Raw genomic sequence first — 26002 nt, 5'->3', positions numbered from 1 at the left:
GTGTGTGGTCTCAAACAACACTTAAATTTAGCCAGTTAATCACTTATTCCTGCTATAATAATAATAATAAGAAGAAGAAGAAGAAGAAGAAGAAGAAGAATTTTTTTTAATAATTTTTTTTATAATAGAATAATTATTTTTTATAATTTTTTTGTATTCATTTTAGTTAATTAGTTCATTATTTTAGTTAATAATTAATGTTTTTTACTTATGTATTAAACATTAATCCTAGCGTTTGAAACCTGTTGTTTTGGCGCGCTCTTCTGTACCGGTAGTTGTCAGTAGAGACGCTGCTGTATCTCTCTCTCTCTCAGGTAGGGCCTCGGAGCGAAGATGGCGACGGACAAACAGAAACATGAAGGCAGGGTGAAAATCGGACATTATATTCTCGGAGACACCCTAGGAGTGGGAACTTTTGGAAAAGTCAAAGGTAAAGCTGTCCGATGTGTTCTGGGTTTTGTGTTATTGTTGTATTGAAGACAGTAAAGCAAAACTGGAGAAGATTGAGCCTTTAAGTGCGGCTCAAGCAGCAGCACAAGCTGCAGCACTTGTTGGCTAATCACAGTGTAGTCATGAAACAAACATTAACAACAAAGATTTCTGCGAAGGTCAGCGTTGATAATGTTAGCCGATCGATGCTGACGTGGTTTTCTGAATATGTGCGTGCATGTTTTGTGTTAGTCTGGTTTGTAGAGGGATTGGTCGCAGCTAACCTGGTTAGCTTCATGGTTTATGAAGTGATTAGTATTCTGAAGTTGCAGTTTGCTGAGGATTGATAGATTCGCTCATGCACAGGCCAAATGACAACGACAGATGCAGCTAGTCATAAAGTCTTTGTCAGAATGACAAGAAAATAGTTTTTTTTTTTTAAAAAAACGTAATTTAGCCGATTAGGTGCATGCTATGAGTCCGATCAATTAAAAATACTTGCGCTTTTTCTGTGATCCAGTCTTGACTTCAGTAATCGAAGATGACATGTAAGTTATATTTATGGCAATTAATGACATCCGTATTTGTCAGGCTAGCGTTGTCTTAAATTGGGGTGCAACTTTATAATAATCGATTCTTAATAAAACATCCGGCAGTCACGTCACTTTACAGTAGTGAATAACTTTTGTCTATAAAAAAAAAAAACCTTTTGAAATATAGTGAAACAGAATAGTTATATTTTTATTAGTTGTAATAGAGTATAAACGTAATATAATTACTTTATCCAGATAAGTAAATATGTTTTTAGTCTGTGCTTGTCTTTAACTTTATTATGGTGGTCAAGTTTTAGGATATAATCTTTATTTTTTTTTACCTTTTATTGCATATACCAGTTCATGTATAGCATAGCCTGCATAGATACATTCTTCAGTTTGCACAGTTAGAAGAACATTATATATAATGTTAAAAATTAAATACTGAAAATAAATATTTGCTTTTAAATCAGATGAATCAAAGACACATTAATTGATTAACATACTTTTAACTGCATGTTTGCCAAGGAGCACCCAACAGTTAGTGACATTTCAAAAAGTCCACTCTTTCTCAATCATGTTTCCTTTTTTCCCACACCAGTGACACCACATCTGATGCAATAATGAAATGCCTACTGTACTAAGCCATGGCTTTCTAGCTTGCTGTGCCCCTGAAACTAATGCATTTGCCTGTGTTATGGGGCAATACATGATGCAAAACAAAGGTTTCAAGACAGGATGTGTGTTGTGTGTAAAGATTTCTGGGAAAAGAGAAGTTTGTGTACTGCTGACAGAACATGGAACCTACTAATCAACAATCTAACAAGTAGCCTTTATAAACAAGGTTGACAGCGATGTTTTAGTACTAAGAAATTTGTGAGGTCTGTGGTTACACACACACACAGAATTTCCTCTGCATGACTGAGTTTGTGTTAATGCATAACTAGAGCAGTCTAGTTAATGCAGGCAGCCTGTTTTTAAATGTTGCAACTTAACCGAGACCATACCCAGCTTCTAGGAATGGTTCAGTGTACGGCCTTCAGCACTTATTGATGCAGCAATATCCAAACTTATAAGAAGCTGGTTGGCAAGGCCTTTGCCCTTAAGAAAATAGTTTATGGAAAAATTGAGTATAAGTGCGGTGAACCTCGCACATTAACTTTCTCCATGATGTTAATGCAAGCCTCAAAGGAGTTGACTTTAGACATGTGCCGGTATTCGGTAATGCGATATATCACGGTAATGAATATGCACGATATTGTTATTGTGGGCACTTCTAAATACCGTGAATAATTATATATTAAAAATTATTCAGAATTTGGAATGCATTTTAAGAACTCTTTTCCCATCAACTGGTCAAAATGCACAACATCGCTGTATGCTTCTTGAAAGATGTGTGCGCTCTGATGTAAACAAGCATGCATGAGAAGCACATGGAGGAACAGTGAGAGACGCGCTGAATGAAAACACATTCACTCTCTGACAGCAGATGGCGCTAAACTGCAGAAAATGCAGCCCTTACCCTGGAAACCCCATAAAATAAAGCAGCTGCTACATTCTAAAACCTATTTAAATAATTGTAAGTAGCCATTCAGGTTTGTGTATTCACTATGTTGTTCATCACAGTGCCAAATACTTAAATGTTTAGACTTAATAGGCTATTTATTTTCAAACTTTTGTTTTCCCATAATTTTAATCTGGACTACAACATGCCCTAGATATTGTTTGAAAGTGTTTTGATTCTTTATTGTTCATTCACACTTTACATTAGGGCTTCATTAGTTAACATAATCTGCCAATGAAAAATTCTTCTGAACATTCATTAATCTTAGGTATTCCAATATTTAATAACACCTTATAATCGAAAGTTGCAACTGTGTTATTTAATGAGCTAACATGAATTAAGACTTTTATTTTTTAACAAAGATTAATAACTTCTGTAGCAAATGTTGCATTGTGAATGTTAATGCATTAACTAAGGTTAACTAATTAGGTCTTATTGTAAAGTGATACCTCTTGGTCTTTATAGTTCTTTTGCACTTTAATCTGTGTAAAACTTTTAACTTTATATATTTTTTCTGTATTGCTTTATTGTATTTAAATGTTCAGTTAATTTTGTTATAAGAAAAACGTTATTTAACCTGTTATACTGTATTGTGACCACTTTTTAAACTAAATTTCAATACCGTGATAATACCATACACCGTGATAAAAGCATTATCAATTAATTGCAACAGGAAAATTTGATACCGGCATATCCCTAGTTGACTTGCAGCTGTTTGAGTGTCATTTAACTCAGTGTTTATTTCAGGATGCAGATATTACAGTAACAGTGTTGATATTAAGCTAACCAAAATGGAAATCAGTATTGGTAATATCAAATAATAGTATATTATAATTATTGTTATTATTATTATTATTACCGGAAATGGCAATGGCCTGAAAATTTGCAAATTGATTAGGCTGAAATATTGTCCTAGTAAAATGGACAATTTTATAAATGTATACAGCAGCAAATGTGTGGTTTACCAGTGTGGAGTAAACACTGGGTGAAAAAGTATTAGTTTTAGCCAAATTACCAAGTGACACATGTATTTGTACCATTTGTACAAACAGCCGTTGCCATCAACAGCAAAACATTGAGAGAACACTTTCTGCTCCTTTTCAAATGTCTGTTTATTTTGCTATAGTAAGTATGATTATATGGTTGCTTGCATTTTATTAGCAAGTAGCAATTTTTCCACTGCTCTCCGTGGCCTTATCAGAACAGACCTGTCACCCACTGGCGCTAATTTTGTATCTTTGTCAGAAACACATTGGACATTTATTTTATTGTAAATTTGCATAAATGTAATCCTTCACAAACATTTGTTTCTTCTACCTGTCTATGCAGTGGGCCAGCATGAGTTGACAAAGCACCAGGTGGCGGTAAAGATTCTGAACCGGCAGAAGATCCGCAGTCTGGATGTGGTGGGGAAGATTCGACGCGAGATCCAGAACCTCAAACTCTTCCGTCACCCGCATATAATCAAACTGTGAGTACTGATTCATTCCATCTGTATTCTAATACACAGATGATGAATTTGCAGTGTTCTATTCAATAGTAGTGAATAGCAGAAGTGAAAATGTCGAAGCCTTGAAATATGTCTAAATTAGTCTCTAAATCAGTACTAAATAGGGAAAGGTCAGATTTTTTTTTTTTTTTTTTTTTTTTTAAATGATGCAAACATTTTGTACACATTTGAGATTTTTGCATAGTTCTGAAGATGCATTTCATTGACTACACTGACAGAACCAGTGACATGTATTCTTTGCAAATTTGTGCATTTTGTTTTTTTCGTAGTTACCAAGTCATCAGCACACCAACAGACATCTTCATGGTAATGGAATATGTGTCAGGAGGAGAACTCTTTGACTACATCTGTAAAAATGGAAAGGTACATCTTCAGTTTTAATTTGTGGGATATGATTAGGGCCTGAAAATGAATTGATTATAATGGATAATGAAAATAATTGACTTAATTTAGTTGTTGTGTAGTTTGGTCTTTGTGCTGTGCCTAGAGATGCTCCATCAGTTCTGGCTTTTTAAAGTTGTTAAATAATTTATAGTGGAAAAATACATTTACTTAAATTTTAATGTGGTGTTCTTACAACGAGAACATTTCAGTTTTGCGGATTGACCAGCAGAAAGTGATAAATTTATGCCACACACGTTAATCAGATACATCATAGAGCATCTGCATGCTTGTCAATCAAACAGAGCTCCACAGAAAGAAAAAGTTCATTTTGATTACAATAGTTAACCAATAGCCATACAATTTAGGTTTGAATGATCTGTAATCTTGAAATCCTAAATAGAATGCAAGTAATTTGGTATTTGTTTATTACAGTTCATCTGAAATATGTTCTTCTGCTAAGAATTAATAAAAAAAATGTACACTACTATTTCAAATTTTGGAATTTTATTTTTATTTTTTAAATATAAATATTTTAAAAAGTTTATTCAGAAACATTACATTTATTCAGCATGCATTAAATTGGTCAAAAATGACAGAAAATTGTAAAAAAAAAAAAAAAAAAATTCATTGCATTTAAGATTTTTGCATCAGTTTCTACAAATATTTTAAGTGGCACAACTGTTTTCAACCCTGATAGTAATAAGAAATGTTTATTGAGCACAAAATCAGCTTATTAGAATGATTTCCGAGGGATCATGTGCAGAAAATGTAGTTTTGCCATCAAAAGAATAAATTAAATATTAAAATATATATTATATGGTGAATGTAAGACATCTATCAAAAACCGACCCCAAACGTTTAAAAAGTAGTATATATCAGGAGCCACAAAAATGGCACAGTAGGCTGCAGAAGGGGAACTGTAAACTGAATGTTCAGGTCAGTCCACATGGGAAATGTGTAAAAACATGTTCCTGCATCTCTGGTCAGTTGGACGAGAAGGAGAGCAGGCGTCTGTTCCAGCAGATCATCTCAGGGGTGGATTACTGCCACAGACATATGGTGGTGCACAGAGACCTCAAGCCTGAGAACGTCCTGCTGGATGCACACATGAATGCCAAGATTGCAGACTTTGGTATGTGAACTCTTCATATTAAGAAACAAGTTAGGCTGTTGGTGGATTTGCTCTTTCTTTAATGTTTATATTACAAGCCATACTAACTTAAACTTTGACCTTTCTTCATGTAGGCTTGTCAAACATGATGTCAGATGGAGAATTCTTAAGGACGAGTTGCGGTTCTCCTAATTATGCTGCTCCTGAAGTCATCTCTGGAAGGTACTGTTTGCATTGGTTTTTTTAATTTGAAATAATCTCAACCTGCTCTCATCCTCCTACGATAATGCCCTGTGTTGTTTTGAATGGCTTTGTGTTGTCCGTTCATTTATAATTTCTCGCTGTTCTTGCTCAGGTTATACGCAGGGCCTGAGGTGGACATCTGGAGCAGTGGTGTGATTTTGTACGCTCTGCTGTGTGGAACGCTGCCATTTGACGATGACCACGTGCCAACACTGTTCAAGAAGATCTGCGATGGGATCTTCTTCACGCCTCAGTATCTGCACTCCTCCGTTATTAGCCTTCTGAAACACATGCTCCAGGTGGACCCCATGAAGAGAGCCACCATTAAAGAGATTCGGTCAGAAACTACACAGCCACTGTCCATTTCAATTTTAGCAATGCCAAAACTATTAGGATGTGGAGAGCAAGATTTCTAAAAGGGCAAATCTCTTTCTCTGTTCGTTGCTCTCCATTTTTAGGGAGGATGAGTGGTTTAAACAAGATCTCCCCAAGTATCTGTTCCCAGAGGACGCTGCATATAGCAGTAATATGATTGATGAGGAGGCACTGAAGGAGGTGTGCGAGAAGTTTGAGTGCACTGAGGAGGAGGTGCTCAACTGCTTGTACAGGTTTGTGTGCGTTTTCCTTTTTGCATCACACCTTTTGTTACTTACACTTCTTTAGGGTGTCTATGCACTGGAGGGAAATTTCATATCAGAGGAAATTATGACTGGCATTTGAAATGGGGAATTGCAGTGGTGTAGATATAAAATGCAAGGTTTTTTATATGATCACAAATTCAGGATATTTAAACTTTTGCGAAGGACATTCATGTTAGCATCTAATCCCGGCTTTTGATAAAGATTTCCTGATTTGATTAGATTTCATCAACCTACTAGCTGTTTTAGTTCCCTATTAAAACATTATTTCAGTATTCAAAATTTGGTAACACCATTCCATTAGATAATACATCTAACTAAACAGCAATACATTTGTTATTATTTATTAATCTTTGTTAATGATAGTTAATAAAAAAATACAACTGTTTATTGTTAGTTCATGGTAGGTATGATCCTTTTTAAATAAAAAAAAGTATAATATCTCATCATCATTATTAGCAAAATTTAAAAAACAAAATTTTCGTCAATATCGCAGTTTTGTTACATTTGGGTATGTTACAGTTAAAATGTCCATTTCACTTAGCTATAAAAGAATTCTCTCTGCTCATTAGACTGATTTAAAATTGTAACTCATTTTTTTTAAACTACCTGTTGTTGAGAGAAACACCTAAAAGAGTTAAATGTTTCAGGAATTGAGCTGTACTAGCATGTAAGCTCTTTCAGTGGCACTGCAGTCAAACTATAAACTCTCATCTGTCCTGTTTTTGCCCTTGCTTTCTTTGCAGTCACAATCACCAGGATCCTCTTGCTGTGGCCTATCACTTGATCATAGACAACCGGCGCATTATGAACGAGGCCAAAGATTTCTATTTGGCCTCCAGCCCCCCGGACAGCTTCCTAGATGACCTGCCTGCGCACCACTCTGCGAAGATTCACCCCGAGAGAGTGCCATTCCTGGTGACTGAATCCCAGCCACGTCCTCGACACACGCTGGATGAGCTTAACCCCCAAAAGTCCAAGCATCTCGGTGTCCGGCGGGCCAAGTGGCACCTGGGAATCCGTAGCCAGAGCAGACCGAATGATATCATGAGTGAGGTCTGTCGTGCTATGAAGCAGTTGGACTATGAATGGAAGGTAAGCGCCCGTGCTTGTGTTTTGGGTTGTACTTTACATTTGTAGGAACACTGCACTGTTTAGCATTTAAAGAGTTATCCTGTATGAAATGCTTTCTTCTGCGGAACACGGAAAAATATATTTTACAATGAAAATGCTGTCCAATGCAATATAAGAATGACATAAGGGGTGAGTAAATGGTGATTGAATTTTGTGGGTGAACTGTCCCTTTAAGATGAGTCATATGTTGTTGCCATGTTTTGGAACAGACTATAGGAATAAATTGCATCCAGACAAGGAACCAGTTAGTCAGTTTAGGGACTGGAAAATAGAAATTGTAGTAATACAGGGTGGAGGAGTGGTAAAAACAGATAAATAGAGTGAAGTGCATTTCTACTGCTTGTCCTCCTGAGGTTCATGAGCTTAGGCTAAATTCCATCTCTGCCTTGTGGGAAAGATGTTTTAGGGCTTCTTGTAGATTCTATAAATGGAAAAACTTGCCCACTCTCTCTCTCTCTCTGTCTCACACACACACACACACAGAGATGTACAGGCATGCCAAATAGAATGTTAAAAGAAATCTTTACAATATGATCTCTGCATATCTTACTGTCATTATTATAACACCTTGGAGCTAAACATAACCTCTAATGTATTAAGGACAAAATTTGTTTGGGGTCAGTAAGATATTTTTAGATATGTTTTTGAAACCTTTTTAAAAGTCTTTTATGCTCACAAAGCTGCATCTGTTTGGTACAGTAAAACAGGATTTAAAATCAGTGTTCTTTTTTAAATAGTTTTCTTAAAGTTGTATTTATTCCTGTGATTGCAAAGCTGCATTTCAGCAGCCATTCTGTCTTCACAATCTTTCAGAAATCATTCTAATATGCTGATTTGGTGCTTTAAAGGGATACTCCACCCCATAATGAAAATTTTGTCATTAATCACTTACCCCCATGTATTCCAAACCCGTAAAAGCTTCGTTTGTCTTCGGAACACAATCTCTGTTTCTCTCCAAATCAGTAATCATAGTGCCATTTGGACAAATCTGAGCAGTACGCAGGTGATGTACGCTCTTCTGAGAAGAGTGTACACCGCCTGCGTACTGCTCAGATTTGACAAAATGGCGCTACGCTGATTTGGAGAGAAACAGAGAAGAGAAATTGTTAAATAAAGTCGTGATTTTTGGGTTCTTCGTGTACAAAAAGTATTCTTGTCGCTTCATAACGTTACGGTTGAATCATTGATGGCAGATGGACTATATTGACGATGCTTTTCATACTTTCCTGGACCTTGACACTGTTACTTACTTGGCAGTCTATGGGACAGTCTCAAGCCTCCCGGTTTTCATCCAAAATATCTTAAATTGTGTTCCGAAGATGAAAAAATCTTTTACGCATTTGGAACGATATGGGGGTAAGTGAATAATGACAAAATTTTCATTTTGCGGTGGAGTAACCCTTTAACATTTTACTGTGGAATTCTGGGCTCTCTGTCGACATCTGTGGATGAAACATAAATTTACAGATGATCAGTTTTTTTTTTTTTTTTTTTTTTTTTTTTTTGTCAATCACAGTATGAAAAAAATGCCTACAAGAGGAATAAAACGATGTTGTAGCAGACATACTTCCTTAAATGTAAATACAAAAGGACAAATAATTATTTAATTATTTTGATGTATGCCTTAATTTAAACTGAAATGATGATTGTCAACCTGTGGCAGAAGTTCATGTATGACTGAGTGAGTCATCGTTTTAGAGGGAAATGGCCTACATGATTTTGTTTATAATTGTTTTCATTCTTTGTGTTATCTCATAACGGCCTCTGATCATGTGAAACTGAAAACTTGCTATCCAGGAGTACACCATTCAGACTTTCTCAAAACAGTGCAAACAGTCTTGCAGTGCAATGTACCAGTCCCTTTTAAAGTTAAAAGCGTTGCTGAATATTAATGAACTTTAGATCCATTACAGTCACATTGTACTCTGCTGACCTTTTTTATTTCCTCTGTGGTTTGATAGGTAGTTAATCCTTATTACTTGCGAGTGCGGAGGAAGAACCCAGTCACTGGCATACATACAAAGATGAGCCTCCAGCTCTACCAGGTGGACAGCAGGACCTATTTACTAGACTTCAGGAGCATAGATGGTAAAACTCACTTTGTGTGTGTGGCTTTATTCAGTGCTTTAAAACGTATTATTTATTTACATGTCACTTTAATTTATAGTGATTAATTTAAAGATATAAAAATGTATACATAATCACACATAAGGATATGAATCACACAGAGTGGTAACTGAATAAATCGGACTCTTGTACTGAATGCAAATATTATTTCAGGATGTCCAAAGTGTTACCATGTTATTCATTACTTAAGTCTTGTGAGACTGTGACAGTGTAGTTGCTCAATGGTTGTTCATTTGACAACATGTAAAAATACACATTTTGAGTTTCGTAATCAGTAGTATTTTATAAAAATGAATTTAATTTAACCACATTCTTTCTGACTGTCTGTCTATCTAAATAATAATAATATTATATAAAATGTTTTTTGGCATTTAAAACTAGTTATTGCATTGTGTTAGTGTAGTTATTTTTATTAAAAAGTTAGCATGAAATTTGAAAACACTTTACGTAAGAATGTAAATTAAAACAAAATATTTATTTCTTAATTGTTATATTGGTTCTGCTAAAATCTCAGTGAGCATTCCAGAAAAGGAATCGTAACTTAAATTGTTTACCGAAATTCTGTTGCGGAGTGTTCTGGAGAGTGTTTTCTGTATATTTCGCTCTCTAAAGCCTTCTGTTCTGTTTCATTTAGATGACATGATAGAAATAAAATCAGGGACTGCCACACCTCACCGCTCTGGCTCAGTCGGTAACAACCGGACTACCTTAAAGAACGACAGGAATGAAAAAAACGAATGTGAGGATGCAGCAAAGGGCGACATGTCCGCTCCCTCCACGCCTCCGATATCCGGAGGGAGAGCGGCAGAAGGCTCTCTGGCTTCTTCTCTTACCTCCTCAGTGGATTCCGCAGGGGGAGAGATCCTCCCCCGTCCAGGAAGTCACACCATAGAGTTCTTTGAGATGTGCGCCAACCTCATCAAGCTGCTAGCACGATAACTTGTGGTTCCTCTGATGCCTTCTCTCTCTCACTCTCCTCTGTCTTCCCTTTCAATCTCTTTCTTCTGGAATACTGTCTACCTCTTCGTCCTCTGATATCTGTGTCATCATCCACAGCAGTCCTTCTATCTCTGTTCTTTTCGTCTCTTTTTTTTCTCTCTCAGTGTCTTTAGAGCAATAAGAATGCGGACGGACTCAAGACTCCATGCATCCCACTCGCATGAAAAAGCTGAATGGTCTGTGGCACAACAGTCGCCTAGATCAGCCTGTTTAAGAGGATTGAGAAAAGGTACAAGGAGGAAAAGGATGGAGGTTGTTTTTTGTGCCACAGTTAAGATGTCAGAAAGATTGCTATGCTAAGCCACTTTATAGTGTCTAAACTCTTTTAGAGATGGTTTTACAATTCTTTTCTGGGTTTTATAGCAAGGATTTCCTTGCAGAGTGAGGCGTAGAGGTGCATTTAAATGAGTTGTACACTGAGCTAGCTGTACTGTACACAATGCTGTTGTGATTCTTGGCGGACCAAGAGATGTATAAAGAAAGAGCCCTTGTGAGGCATGTGGGACGATGAGTAAGACAGAAAGCGCTTTTGCACAGTTTTACCTGTAAGTTTTTGTGGGCCAGTGTCAGAACTGGTTATCCCATTGATGTGGCCTACTGGAAAGGGCACTCGATTAGGAGGAGCCGTCTTAAAAAGTGGGGCCAATTAAACGTGGTGGGCACTTTAACACAAAGGGACAACTTGATAAGTCAGCCTTTCTTAAGGAAGAGACCAATATTAAACCAGTTTATCCTGAAGGAGTGAAATGTCCTTGCCTCTGTTTCATAGATTTTTGTTTGTTTGTCACACCTTAGTTAGATTTTTTTTTTTTCTCTATTCTCTCACATTTTACATAAATCGAAGTATATACAGAATTTAAACATGCATTTGGATTTATATTTATCAGTGCTTTAAATGGGGTTGTAGATTGTATTAAAATTGTGATATTGGACTGGATTTTTTAAAAAGAAATATTTGATTGTATCGCTGTAAGATGTTTTATTCCATACACTGCTTTATCAAAAACTTTTTCTTTTTTATTATTATTTTAGTTGTTTTACAAAACAGTCGTTGCTTGAAAAAGAAGTTCTCCTTAAAGAAAGAAATCAAATGTATTTGTATCACCCCCCCACCCACCCACGCGCACACTTTTACACATTAAATCTCTGTAGTAAGATTAGTATTAAAACTTTTTTTTTTTAATGTTGGCTGAGATGTAAAAAAAAAAACACAGCTGAAGTATCTAATAAAGTTGATCACCACAATGAAAATGGAAAAAAAAAGATCAAATAAGAGTTGAAATATTGACGCATACTGATCAATCTCCTGAGCGAATCATATAGCCATGTCTTAATACTGTGTTTGCAAAGTCATAATCGTAAGATCAAAAAATAGTAAAGCGCTTCCTACTTGCATGTGACTTTATGTGCCCTCATATGAGTCTGTGTAATAAACAAAATTCTACAAAAGTCCACAAAGGAAAGAACTGCAACCTTTTAACAATGAATGAAATTATGTAGGAGCTTACTGACAGGAGTAATCATCTTCTTAAGATCAGTTCTTTCAACGTATGTTTCATAGATGAAAATGAAAATAATAAAAGTTTTAAGTAAGTTGCTCTGGTTCATTTGCCTGCCCAGAGCTCCAGCTATGTTCAAATTAAATATCCCAAATTCGATGCTAAAAAAGCTAAGACGTCATTTTAAATAATACATTTATTCTGTGGTATGTATGGCATAGCATATTTACATTTATAGTCTGAATGTCTAAACACACATTCTTACCACATTAAAGAAATAACTCTTAGTTCTTAAAAAAGAAAAATAGATTATTTAAGGCCAGTAATTCTGATTTGACCTTCTGGAATTCTTGAGTCTTTATGTTCAAGATCTAGTTTCCTAAAAGGATGATGTTGTTTTGTTCTAAATCATTTCAGAATCTCTATTAATGAGATTTTTTTTTTTTTTCGCTAAAACTTGACAATCTGTGCTTTGCAAGTCAGCTTAAGACAAATCCCCCCCCCCCCAAAAGGTTATTTCCCTGTGTAGTTGTCTTAATTCAAATGTTAACTCTTCTTTATCACTAGGGAACTATTTCAGTGTCTCCACAGGCTGTTTCTTCAGCCATCGAAAAGAAGTTTAGAAAATCTGTTGATGTTCTTCTATTAACGGCATTTATGTTGATTATCTTTGCAGAGATGCACCTCATGGAGGCTTGCCAATGTAAATTTACTGATAATTTACAGTTGAAAAGATTTGTAAATACAACTGCCTAATAAACTGATACATGAAAAATGATTGTATTGTATCTTTTGAAAACATGGTGTATGTTATGTGACTATTTTAAAAGAAATGTTTGATAACTAACTTTAATTACAGTAGTAAGCATATACAGTAGGCTACACAGAACTTTTAAGTCAGACTTCTTTTTCTTCTTTTTTTGTTTTGTTTTTAATTAACTAGTAAAATAAATACAAAAAATTAAAATCTTTTTTTTTTATGTATTCTAATATTTTTGTTGAGCAAACAAGTACAATAAAACCATAAAGTTTATCCAAAGGGTTAAAATTGTTCTTAGGCTAAGTATTTTTTATACATTTTGTCAGGCCAAGTTGTCACGTGTCACATTTATTTTTTCATTATATTAATAGTTCATGATTTTTATAATTAATACTTTTTCATCAATAAGTAATTACAAAACATTTTCATAGGTTGATTAGTTATAAAAAAAAAATCTTGAAAAATGATCAATAGGTTTTCTATAGACTTTTGTAGACCTAAAGGTATGTACAGAAATAGACTTTCTAAGCAAACCCACCTTTATTCATTTAAAGTGAATGAAGGCGGTCTCCCTCACCTATGTGTAGGCCTGTTATTTATTGCGTTTCATCCAATGCACATTCTCTAAAGAGAGATCTGTACTTCAGAAAATGACCAGCAGATGTCACTTTAATCCTGAAGACATCTGTCATTATTAGAGTTAACTTGAGTTTTGACAAAACATTCGTTTCTGATTTCTAACTTCTATGCATTTAACAGTATTAGGCTACATTTTTATAATTATAAATTAAATGCTATTTTTAAATATATTATTTTAATATTTTTATACAAACCATATATAAATATATACCACAGAAGGATACATGTGGTTATTTTAAATTTAAATAAAAAGTACGTAGTAGCACGCTATTACGAATTCACGCTGATAGACCTCTGCTGCACACCTGCCGTAGTGCGCCATGGCGTAAGCAGCAGCTCCTCCATACGCATATCTACAGAGAGCAGCATGGTAAAGTTACTCCAGGACTGGCTGTTCACGCTAAGTTTTCAAAACTGGAACTCTGTTTCAGGATAAACAACAGTGTTCAATTGAAAACGCAGAAGAAATGATGAGCAGTGTTCGTGTTCATCTCTGAAGCTGGGCTTCGCTGTGGTATGTAAACAACAGACTCACCTGCATTAGTGCAGATGGGATAGCCTATCTGTTTAGAAGTATTTCACTGTATTATTTAGTCGTTCCTTTGGCCAGTCCAGAAGTATATTGCTGCAGAGATGCCGTTTTGGAGTCTTTAAATGTATGTAAATATCATTAATGTTTCAGAGAAAAGTTTAAAAATATCTCAAGGCGAGGTAGAGTAATTATTGCTTCCAAAATACAAAGTAGGCTATTAGGTATTGTACTCTCTATTTTAGTTATGTTTACATTAATGAAATATGATGTTGATATTAGTTAGGGATCTGGGCTCTGTGGTACAGCTGAGCTAGTCTCAAGTTAGTGTGTAATCCACTGAGCCCAAGATATAGCCTACTGGTCTGTACCAGGAGCGGATTATGTCCATTATTGCACACATACATATTTTTTCCCCTTAAAGAATGCAGTATCCAGTAAAGCTAACCAAATTGCCTTTCCCTCTTTCATTGCATTCCAACAAAACAGCCTTTGTTTGTGTTTTAGGATTACATTTTAGTTGTTTTGCTAGAGTGCTGACAAAGTCAACAGCATGGGCATTTGTTACATTTAGTAATTCATTTGTAGTTTTTGTCTGTTATCAAAATTTTGCATATTAGATGCATAAATGACTTATCCATGAGTAGTCATTTCAATTCATATTTGTTTTTCTGCAGTGCAAAACAACTGTATTGGGCGAAAAAAAATGATACAGAACTTTCTTGTCCTCTTTCATCAGTTTTTTTTTACATTTATTCTTTTAGTTGTTATTCTCAGGTGTTACTTTATGCCCTAAAGCCTTTATGCTTATATCATATATGCATGCGTGTTCATGGATCAGTGTGCCTCCATTCGTGCGTGTTGTCAATGTGTCTGTGCTCTCCCACTGCCAAGCAATTCAGCTGACACAATGCTTTACCCAAAGCAGGTCTCATGTTTCAGATATCTGTCTGCAGTAAAAGTGCAAGCTTCTCCTGGTTTGCAGGGTCTCTTTTATTTTGTCACTGAGCTACAACTCCTGCTTGCAGCTGCAGCAACTGTAAGAACTATAAAAATATATATATATATTGTTTTTCAAACCAGTTTATCCAAAAGCTGAGAAAAGAACCATTTTTTAACAATCCCTTAATGTTTCACTATCATTGCCTTTCTCATTCTTTCAGCCTCTCTCTTTCTTCAGGTGGTGTATTGCAGAACTACAGACCGCTTATACTTCATATCTCCAGCAGGGGGCAGAATATGAAAAGATAATGAATCTGTTAACCATAAATAAGCAGACACAAAACCTTCATCTTACACCTGACCAGTTTTATATATTGTTTGATTGAAGTGGCTTGAATTTTAAATTGTTACATAAAATACAGCTTGCAGTCTGGATAAAACCCTACCTGTAACAGTTTATTGTGGAACAAGAAAAGATTAATAGCAGAGCTCTGGTTGCAATACTTTGTCATTGAGTAATATATATATATATATAATACATTTCATCAGCTATACAACAACAGGCACATAATAGGTGATATGTTTAATGTGCTCTGATTATATATTCTTGTCTGTTCTTGTTTTCCCAGCGTTTCCACTGCTGAGAAATTTAACAGCGGTATCGTCAATCAGCAGCTGCTATGACTCAAGAAACACATTTCCATCAACAACGTAAGAATCAGCAACTCTGCAGTTGGCGTTTCACCAGTTGTCACCAAAATGATTTTGACTTGCATTCTCTCTTTTTTTCTAAATAAAATGCAAGGGGGTAGATTTTGTTGTATTTGATTGTTTAGTTTTTTTTTTTTTCTGTATAAAGGCATGGTTAGTGTGGTTTTTATTCATTTTCAAAGGAAATGTTTAAGAGTGCTTGAGTAGATGAAAGAGGAAGGGAATTAAAAAGCAGTGGGTGGAGAGTAATGCAAAATAAGAGACTGAAGGCCACATGGAGGAGGAGAGCAGACAGAATAAGACAAGGACAGAGAGGAGAAAGAGAGCAGTTGAACTTTCCTGGAACTTTATTAGATTTTTTTTGTGTGGAAATTCTAATCAGCTGGTAAGGAAAATAATAAATATGTCATCTTTTAGGTATATTTAATTTTGATTGACATTTGAGGGTTTTAATAAGGAATGCATACTACTTTTTCACAGAAATCAGATACATTTTGAAAGTTGAGAGTGTCACCATTTGAAATGTTTCTAGATTGTAAAGAATATGTATGTACTATTTTATTTTGAACTCTGAAATGGTTTTCTTTTTGGTTTCTATAAGTCTCAATTTTGTTCTGTGATTTTATATAGTGTTTTCAGGCAAGTCAGTTATTTCTATAGTTATACATTTTCATGCTCTTGGCTTGGAAGTGTATTTAAAGCTTTTACAAAAAAATGATGATAAAGATGCATTCATATTAAACTTTCTGTTCTCTTCTAAATTTCTCTGCTAAGGTCATTTTTGTTCTTCTTTGTTTAAACAGACTGGAGTGAGATCTCTGCTGACACTTTCCAGAGTAGCCCATTCAGCATCGATACACCATATGGGTACCAGCTTGACTTAGACTTTGTTAAATACGTGGATGATATCGAGCGAAGTGACACCATTCGCCGACTGCATTTTAACAAGCGGCCGGGGGTGGCAAATGCTGCCTCTGAGCCGCAGCGCATCATAAACCCCACACACTGGACTTCCTCAGAGACTTTGTCCTCTGTGAGCAGTGATGAAGCTAAGAAACCCTCTCCCTCTTCATCCTCTTCTTCTGTCAACAAAAGAAGACCGCCACTTCCCCATTCCAAACCTAAATCTTCCAGTCAAAGACCAGAGGTCCCTCAAGACCTAGTTACCTCTCAGAGGAATGAACATGGGATGCCTACCTCAGCCACACAACATCCTACCCCAACCAAATCAAATCCTCTAGTAGAAAAGACTCTGATGGAAACATGCAGGCGTTTGGAACATGAGAAAGGCTCATCACAGCAAGGACCTCCAGAACCACAGCCACGACGTAGACTGTCCAGTTTTGGTGGTCTTGGCTCTACCGGTACCCTGTCTCCATACACAAGCTGGAGTGGCCTAAATCAAGGTGCTAAGATGAAAGTCTTAGACCAGCCTAGGCAAGGTACCTTGTTATTGGGGAGCGGCCTAAAAATCAGCCCCTCAAGCTCAGGCCAGGCATCTCCAGTGAGTGGTGTGAGTCAACCCCACTTGCAGATGGTCAGGGATCAGATGGCAGCTGCTTTACGAAGATTAAAGGACCTAGAGGAGAAAGTGAAGGCCATTCCTGTCCTACAGGTGAAGATTGCTGTTTTGCAGGAAGAAAAGAGACAACTGACTGCCTTGGTCAAGCGCCAGGAGGAAGCTCAAAAATCTAGCTCTAGCATTGACAAAGATTTACAAGAATTGAACAGCAAACCAGCGATGGAGGGTTGGGAGCACAGTCCCATCTCTGGTCTGACAGATTTTCAACAGCTCAGTGTTGAAATGCAACTGCTTGAAAGGAAGATTCAAGATGCACGTCTTGAATCCTCAGCTTTCAAGATGAGGGATCGAACGTCTGTCACAGTTGTAGATGACAGGCACATCGATGAAGTCACTGTTATTCATCACCACAAATTAAACTTCTGTAAGGATGTTGCTGTCGATGCCAAACTTGAGACTCAATCAGTGGCTGTCGGTGTCACTGAGACTATGCTCGGCGTGGTATCCGAAAAGGAAGCAGAAACCGAGTTGCAGCAGCAAACCATCCAACATTTAAGTGACCGGGTTCAGATACTGGAGGCAGAGCTTAAAGAAGCAATGCTCAAGGCAGAAATGGGTAGGCTGAGGAGTGAACTGCGGGAAGCAGAAGCGAGAAACCGTGCTGACAAGAGTTCCTCTGCACAACCGCAGGTAAACTGCGCCGCCACCCAGACTGAGTCGCAAACTCGCACTCTTGGGGTTGGAAACCACACCAACCATGTGCATTCTGCTGTTGGAGGAGGACTAGAGCAGATTTCCACTGATGTTGGAGTTTCCTGCAAACCTGAGTTAAAGGTTGCATCGTCTGGCCCAGATACACCTATGGAAGAGTGGGAAGTGCGCAAAAGAGTAGAGCAAAAAGATCAGTGTGTCGGAAGCAAGAGTGTGGCAACACACAGTCAAGGTGTTGGGACGACTGTGTGTGTGTGTGATGCTGCCACAATTACCTCGGAGACAATGGAGAACAAAAGGAGCATTTCCCGCCAAACAGTGGGCTGTGGTGACTGCACGGTCGACATGGATGTCAGATCTGTCAAATCACTAATTTCCCAAGGAACTGTCACTGACCCAGTTCGAAGTGTTGACTTGGGTGTGATGGCAATCCCTCAGACCATGTCTCAGCGTACCAGTACAGCCTTTTGCACCGTCTCGCGCAGCACCAGCACTTTGCAAGCCTGTATCTCTGAAGCCAGCACCAACACAAAGCACACACTGACCAGGGAAAGGCATACCAACACAGCACATGCAGTGACCCGATCTCTGGCGGTTGGAGATGGGAAGGTTTGCGACCGAGTGGCTGCTGTTCAGATGCACTCTGTTGGAACCACTGCATGCTTAGATAGAGGCACAAACACCCCTGCTGTTCCTAATGTTATGACACGTGACATGGGCGTTGGAATGGCAAATATCAATGAGAATATCCTCATCGGACTTCATACGCGCAACATTGCATGTGGTCCATCCCATCTGCCAGATCCGGTCAAGACGCGTAGCATTGGCGTAGAAGTGGGAGACGGGAGAATACGCGACTCAGAGGGCCAAATGTTTGTGCAGATTGAGCCTGGACTTGATCATTATATAGATCGCAAGCAAAAATTACTCAAAGAACAACAGGGCCTATTTATTGACAGTTACCCTGGGGCAAAACATGAGGTCATTTTACAGTCCCATGGTGTTTTAGATAAACAAGTTGGAGGTAATGATGTGTATATTTGTGTTTCTGCCTTTGAAAGCATTTTTTGGAATTTTAGATACTTTATTTGCTTTCAATTTCTTTCTTACTCCCAGGCTTTGCACAAAACCAGACAACAAATGAAACTTCAAAAATTAAAGAAAGAAATCAAATGGAGTTGCAGATGTCTGCTGCTCTTCATGGTATGTATTATTTGTTTCAAAGACAACTCAAGTCAGCTAGCAAGCAAAAGTATAGCATCCTGGTCTAAATGACTCCACCCGACAAAAAAGTGCATGCAGGAAAAAAAGAAGCAGAAAGGAGGAGGCTTTTTTAAAATCTTTTTGCATTGGAATTTGAACAGGAGGTGAAAATAGCACTCTCTGGTTTGTCTTTTGGCTGAATAAGCCCTAAACTTAGAATATTTGGGTTGCTGTTGGCTTGTGGAATGCTCTCATATCTTTTGGTATGTGGCAGACACAGGCATGAATACCATCCACACTGGAAGCCTGCTCTGCGCATGGTTTCTGAAAGACAGGAATGTTTGTGTTTCAGGAGTCCTTATTACAGAATAAAAAGAGCCTTTAGCAGGTGTGTTTGCTATATAAAGGAGTGTGTGCATGTTAAGGTGCTGTCATGGCAGATCATGAACAAGAATGGAATGTTTTCAGGAATTTTTAAGCTTTTTGTAACTTTTTTTTTTAAAGGCAAGGATCTGCAAATATTCCCTCACAAAAGACTTAATTTCGTATTATTTATTATTTCAATATCATGTTGCAAGGAAAGGGAGATAAACATCAGCTGTATGCAGATTTAATTTTATCCCCAAACTTCAGTTTAAAAACTGTTTAATGTGTTTTAAGAGTTCTGCAAAAAAGAAAAAAAAAAAGAATCAATATCAAATTTTACTTGAAAGTCATTTTTGAGTCATATATTGTGTCCCATCTTATTAAAGGGTTACTCCACCCCAAAATAAAAATTTTGTCATTAATCACTTACCCCCATGTCGTTCCAAACCCGTAAAAGCTTTGTTCGTCTTCGGAACACAATTTAAGATATTTTGGATGAAAACCGGGAGGCTTCAGACTGTCCCACAGACTGCCAAGTAAAATACACTGTCAAGGTCCAGGAAAGTATGAAAAGCATCGTCAGAATAGTCCATCTGCCATCAATGATTCAATCGTAACGTTATGAAGCGACAAGAATACTTTTTGTACACAAAGAAAACAAAAATAATGACTTTATTCAACAATTCCTCTCCTCTGTCTCTCTTCAAGTCTATGGGACAGTCTCAAGCCTCCCAGTTTTCATCCAAAATATCTTAAATTGTGTTCCGAAGACTAACGAAGCTTTTACGGGTTTGGAATGACATGGGGGTAAGTGATTAATGACAAAATTTTCATTTTGGGGTGGAGTAACCCTTTAATTTAATCAGGAATATGATGGCATTTCTTTCAGGCTCACCCAGTGATGATCGTTGTCTCAGGTCCATCATGAAAAGGAGAAGCACCAATCTGAAGTCCATGGATAGTATGAACCCTAAGCCTGCCTCACATGGGTAAATAAAGGCTTTCATTATTTAATCATAACTAATACATTTAGCTCATTGTCCCTTTTTGTTCTTAATGCTGAACTAGAATTATTTTACCAGATTGGTTGTGTAATTAATTTTTAATAATATGCATTGCTATTCATACCTATGCATTGTACATTTAATTGTACATCTCTCTCTCTTTGCATCTACACAGAGGTACTGTGGACCCCCTGTCTGAGGGTGGTGATTCTGAGGATGAAGAGCAAAAAAGAAGAGAAAAGAGGAAGAAAGAGGGGAGTGCCAAAGATAAAGGGAAGATCCCCAAGAGAAAAGAAAGGTTCATGCTTCTAACAAGTTTTGTTTTATCAGTGCAAGATGATGCTGTTTAGCAAAACGTTGTCATGTTACATTTGTTTTCTACTGTGTAGGTATACATTTAGTGAGAAGATGATTTCTGCCTGCCAAACTCTGGAGGTTCACCTCAATGGCAGCAAGGTTATATCCAACAGAGAACTGGTGAGTTTCAGAACAGAGTTAATAGCGATCTGTGTTTTAATGTCAGTTCTTAACTTCTTTTATTGTTTCCAGGTTTTTTTCTTCTCTTCAGTTAGTAGTTACTGTATAGTAGATGCTTTATGAGGAGTCTTAGTCTGTAACATTTAAAGCCCTTTGAATGAATGTGTTTTGTATATCCTTTATTATAAGAGATGGATTCCCAGACTTTAAATCACTATTTTTTAACAGATTGTATAGGTTCCATTTATTTTATTTTTTTTACTTCTCTTTGGCTTTTGCTGAGTAATCATTTCAACCAAATTGTTAGTGACTGAATTGTTAGTGTTTTCTGTTGCTTTACAGCAACAATAACAGCGCTGAACCATCTCAGACAGATCTAGCTTTAGTGAGCAAACATTTTTATGAAACTTGTGGGAATTAATTCTTAAGGCGTAGAAATATATAACAAACCCAACTTAATTTATGATGTATTGTGGAACTGTATTTCAGTCTGAAAAGTTCAGATGTTTATGTGTTCTATGTTTACTTACTCATATCCCATAATTACCCACTGGCATATAGATCAGATTGTTCGGTACGCTGTGGGATTTGGGGAAGTTTAAAATTATAGTGTTGCTGTATTTTCTTTCTGTGTTAAAAGTAATTTAAGCCTGCTTCATTTATTTGGTGTCATTTTTGTTCTTGCCTTATCATGTCTAAAAGTTTCTGTGTGGTTTACCCAGATACTCTACCTGCCATTTTAGTTAAATTTATTTATTTATTTTTCATTTGATCTGTTTGTCTTTGTAAAAGCGTTCCTGTCTGAGCACAGTGCAGCAGGAGTGGTTCTGTGTGTCCAGTCAGAAGAGGGCATGCCCACAGATCGTGGAGGACTTCCTCTTCGCTTGTCGCCATGTCTCGCCTGATGTCCTGTGCTATGTGGCCAACATGGCTGACCAAAATGGCAACACAGCCCTCCACTACAGTGTGTCACACTCTAATTTCAGCATAGTAAAGGTTCTGCTTGCTGCAGGTACCTTCAAATTTATTAACCTATAATCCTAGATTCATCTGTTGTGAAGTAGCGCACCAGCTCAAACTTTTGTGTTCATTCTATATATCTTTCTTTAGCTGTATTACTATTTATTTAGCTGTACTATTATTACTTTTCATTTAGCTGTATTAGTTGTGCTTGTTGGTTCTGCTTTGCATATTTCTAAACCAAGTATATACTATTTAAATACTTTTATTCAGCAAGAATCCATTAAATAAATGGTTTTCTAATGACCTTTCTATTCATGAAAGTATGAATACTTTTGAGAATTATTTCTGAAGAATCATGTGACACTAAAGCCTTGAGTAATGACTGCTGAAAATTCAGATTTCCATCACAAGAATTAGTTACATTTTAAAATCTATTAAAATAGAAATGTTATTTTAAAATGTGATAGTATTTCACAATATTACTGTTTAACTGCATTTGATCAAAAATACAGAAAAAAATGTAATATTGTGATATATTATTACAATTTAAAATAATTGTTTTTAAATGTATTATAATTTAAATTATCATTTATTTCTGTGATGCAAAGCTGAATTTTTAGGATCATTATCACATGATCCTTTAGAAATCATTCTAATATGATGATTCATTATCAAAGTTGGAAACAGTTCTGCTGCTTAATATTTTTTCAGAACATGTGATACTTTTTTAGGATACTTTGATGAATAAAAAGTAAAAAAAAAAAAAAAAAAAAGCTATGTTTTTAAAATATAAATATTTTGTAATAACAATATACACTACTGGTCAGTAATTTGGGGTCAGTCATTTTTTTTTTCTTTCTTTTTTTTTTTAAATAAAATCAATACTGTGTTAGATGTGTTAAATTGATAAAAAGTGATAGTAAAGAAAATATATTATTAGAATATATATTATTAGAATTTTTTATTTTTTTATTTTGAATAAATCCAGTTCTTTTTAACCTTTTATTCAACAAATATATTAGACAGCAGAACTGTTTCCAACACTCATAATAAATCAGAATATTAGAATGATTTCTAAATGATCATGTGATAGACTGGATGTTACATGTGACACTGAAGGCTGGAGTAATAATGCTGAAAATTTGCATCAGCTTTGCATCACAGGAATAAATTATTTTTTTAAAGTATATTCAAATAGAAAACTATTATTTTAAGTTGTAATAATATTTCACAATATTACTGTTTTTTCTGTATTTTTGATCAAATAAATGCAGGCTTAATGAGCAGAAGAGACTTCTTTCAAAAACATTAAAAATAGTAATGTTTCCAAACTTTTGACCTGTACTGTATATATATGTATATGTATGTATGCATGTGTGTATATATATATATATATATATATATATATATATATATATATATATATATATATATATATATATATATATATTCGTACAGAGGTATTACATTTTTCTGTTGAGAGACACTCAAAAGGGTTCCATAATTCATTAGGTCTTGATTCTTTTCATGCAGGAGTATGTAATGTTGATCATCAGAATAAGGCCGGTTATACTCCCATAATGCTTGCCTCCCTGGCTGCCGTGGAAATGAAAGACGACATGATGGTGGTGCAAGAACTCTTCAGCAGAGGAGATGTTAATGCTAAGGCCAGCCAGGTATCTGTCTGTCTATGTTTTTGAGAAAACTGCTTCTACCCAAGAGTATCCATGTATCCTTTTGTGTACTGTTTGCTCAATAGGCTGGTCAGACAGCTCTCATGCTAGCAGTCAGTCATGGGCGTATAGATATGGTCAGGGCTCTGCTGGCTGCTGGGGCAGAGGTCAATATCCAGGATGATGAGGGGTCAACTGCTCTAATGTGTGCTGGTGAACACGGCCATGCTGACATTGTCAAACTCTTACTGGCCCGGCCAGGCTGTGATGCCACACTGACTGACAATGTGAGTAACCACATGGCTATCTAAGAGAAAAGATTTACAGTAATGATTTAAAATTGTCATTTGTGTTTTAAATTGATGTTCTTGTTTAAATTTGTCTGTGTGCTTTTGCTTGGTATGTTTTGTGTCTGTGTGCTGGTAGGACGAGAGCACTGCTCTGTCCATTGCTCTGGAGGCTGGACACAAAGATATCGCTATGCTTCTCTATGCCCATGTCAACTACTCAAAGGGCCAACCGAGGGTATGACTATTCCTTGTCTGCATTTGTACTCTCTTATAGCATTTTACTTACTTACCAATAACATATTTTTACCAATTACTCACATCAGCTGCACAACAGTTTCTGTTTGCGTGTGTGTCAATGCTCATCCACAGGGTTCCCCTCGAAGCAAGACTCCACCGGTTGCACGCATAAGCTCTTCTGATTGATATGACATTTTCCCATGCTCTCTTCATCCATTCAGACATCCCCTCTGAACGACCTGTTCAATCATATGACTGAGATGAATGTGACAGGTTATGTTTTCCAACAGGTGTAATATTAAAGAGAGCAATATTTTCAAAAGTGCAGTGCACTGTTGGTACAAGCTGCATCATTTATTTTCTTCTTTACTGACAGTTATGTTTTCCAGATATAAAAATACCAGTTATGCAGACTGACAGTAATAAAGACCTACTATAATAGGAAACTGCATGCCAAAACAGTTTTATATATTCATTTTAGGTGATGTATAAATGTATATACATTTTAGAATTATATACATTATTCTCACATTTTAAAAGCTTGAATTAGTTTCTTGTAATATATATTTTACCAAGTAGGCTATACACTATTCACTTCCAAAATCTGAAATCTAGATTTTAAGAACTCTTAATGAAAATGAATGAAATGTAAATGTCATGTTCATATATATATAAATATATATATATATATATATATATATATAATATATATATAACATAAAAGTAAATAAATATGTGATTACATCACCACCTTGTGTTTCCTGCAAATATTGCATTACTTTGCTCTCTTGTGTTTTAGATCTGTAGAATTCATACAGTTGCAATGCCATCCAATGGTGAAAAGCTGGACTGCAGATGATCAGCAGACATGAGGAAGGTTGTGCTAACTCTAAGGAACAAATCTGCAAATAATTATTATTATTATTATCATCATCATTATAACAATCGAACTGACGAAATCAGAGTGTTAACATACCCATTTTTTTAGTAGTTCGTTTAGAATCTGAACCAGAGAGTCCCTGAGTCATGAGTGCAATTAAATTGGTTCTTTTGAATCGGCCATCGTTTTGCGAACCGGTCAGAATCACTCATGGACTGAATTGATCATTCTCACTTCCTGAAATTGTTAACATGATGCTGTAAAACAGAGAAGAGAACCATAAAAGTGCAGGAAGTGGATATTTGCCTACAATTAATTAAGTCGGCTTTAAAAAGCTATCTAACTGAAATCTTATTTAAACTTCTTCTTCTTCTTCTTCTTTTGAGACCAAATTTTAAAATTGCTAAAAAAAAGGCTAACACCATGCTAGTAATGTGCTAATCATGCTAGAAATATGCTAGCAACTTGTTAAACATGCTAGAAACATGGTAATCATCTTAGAATCACGCTAGTAACATGCAGATCATGCAAGTAACATGCTAGTAACTGGCTAATCATGTTAGAAACATGCTAACAAAATGCTAGTAACTTGCTAATCATGTTAACACCATGATAGTAATTTGCTAATCATGGTAGAAACTTGATAACAACTTTGTTAAACATGCTAGAAACATGCAATCATGCTAGAATCATGCTAGTAACTTGCTAATAATGCTAACAAAATGTTAACACCATGCTAGTAACATGCTAATCATGCTAGCAACATGTTAATAACTTGGTAATTATGATAACAACCTGCTAGTAACATGCTAATCATGTTAGAAACTTGACAATAACATACTAACTGTGCTAGGCCTACTTATCTGTTTTTCTGGTATACTGTATTGCCTTGAAAACATTCAAACTTTAGTCTTTAAAACTTAT

General features: G+C 36.1%; 2 protein-coding genes across 5 annotated transcripts; both read left to right on the top strand.

The window, feature by feature from the left end:
- Positions 1-270: 270 nt before the first annotated feature.
- Positions 271-12947, top strand: LOC109090650 (5'-AMP-activated protein kinase catalytic subunit alpha-1). Its single transcript, XM_019104472.2, has 10 exons — positions 271-430; positions 3856-3997; positions 4306-4399; positions 5408-5552; positions 5666-5753; positions 5887-6111; positions 6233-6382; positions 7159-7507; positions 9508-9634; positions 10308-12947. The coding sequence occupies exons 1-10, from the start codon at positions 334-336 to the stop codon at positions 10610-10612; spliced, it is 1722 nt and encodes a 573-aa protein (XP_018960017.1). The 5' UTR covers positions 271-333; the 3' UTR covers positions 10613-12947.
- Positions 12948-13814: 867 nt separating this feature from the next.
- Positions 13815-24823, top strand: LOC109070532 (KN motif and ankyrin repeat domain-containing protein 1-like). 4 transcript variants are annotated; one of them, XM_042724197.1, is made up of 14 exons: positions 13815-14084; positions 15028-15138; positions 15263-15279; positions 15671-15752; positions 16556-19009; positions 19102-19188; positions 20444-20543; positions 20734-20856; positions 20948-21035; positions 21828-22047; positions 23532-23674; positions 23758-23958; positions 24098-24196; positions 24296-24823. In XM_042724197.1, exons 4-14 carry the CDS (start codon positions 15722-15724, stop codon positions 24368-24370), a joined length of 3621 nt encoding a protein of 1206 aa, XP_042580131.1. In that variant the 5' UTR covers positions 13815-14084; positions 15028-15138; positions 15263-15279; positions 15671-15721; the 3' UTR covers positions 24371-24823. The 4 variants fall into 4 exon arrangements, with proteins under 4 accessions (XP_042580131.1, XP_042580132.1, XP_042580129.1 ...); XM_042724198.1 differs by having other exon boundaries at positions 15025-15138; XM_042724195.1 differs by lacking the exons at positions 15028-15138; positions 15263-15279.
- Positions 24824-26002: the final 1179 nt, after the last annotated feature.

This window comes from Cyprinus carpio, chromosome B5 (assembly GCF_018340385.1).
Source record: "Cyprinus carpio isolate SPL01 chromosome B5, ASM1834038v1, whole genome shotgun sequence".
NCBI lineage: Eukaryota > Metazoa > Chordata > Actinopteri > Cypriniformes > Cyprinidae > Cyprinus > Cyprinus carpio.
This window is presented reverse-complemented; position numbering and strand designations above follow the sequence as displayed.

Excerpts from the sequence above, each read along its gene's own strand:
- LOC109070532 (XM_042724195.1), top strand. The coding sequence starts at position 15,722 with ATGACTCAAGAAACACATTTCCATCAACAAC. Across the intron at positions 21,036-21,827 it reads TTATATCCAACAGAGAACTG|CGTTCCTGTCTGAGCACAGT; the intron begins GTGAGTTTCAGA and ends TCTTTGTAAAAG. Across the intron at positions 23,959-24,097 it reads ATGCCACACTGACTGACAAT|GACGAGAGCACTGCTCTGTC; the intron begins GTGAGTAACCAC and ends GTGTGCTGGTAG.
- LOC109090650 (XM_019104472.2), top strand. The coding sequence starts at position 334 with ATGGCGACGGACAAACAGAAACATGAAGGCAGGGTGAAAATCGGACAT. Across the intron at positions 7,508-9,507 it reads AGTTGGACTATGAATGGAAG|GTAGTTAATCCTTATTACTT; the intron begins GTAAGCGCCCGT and ends GTGGTTTGATAG. Across the intron at positions 9,635-10,307 it reads AGACTTCAGGAGCATAGATG|ATGACATGATAGAAATAAAA; the intron begins GTAAAACTCACT and ends TGTTTCATTTAG.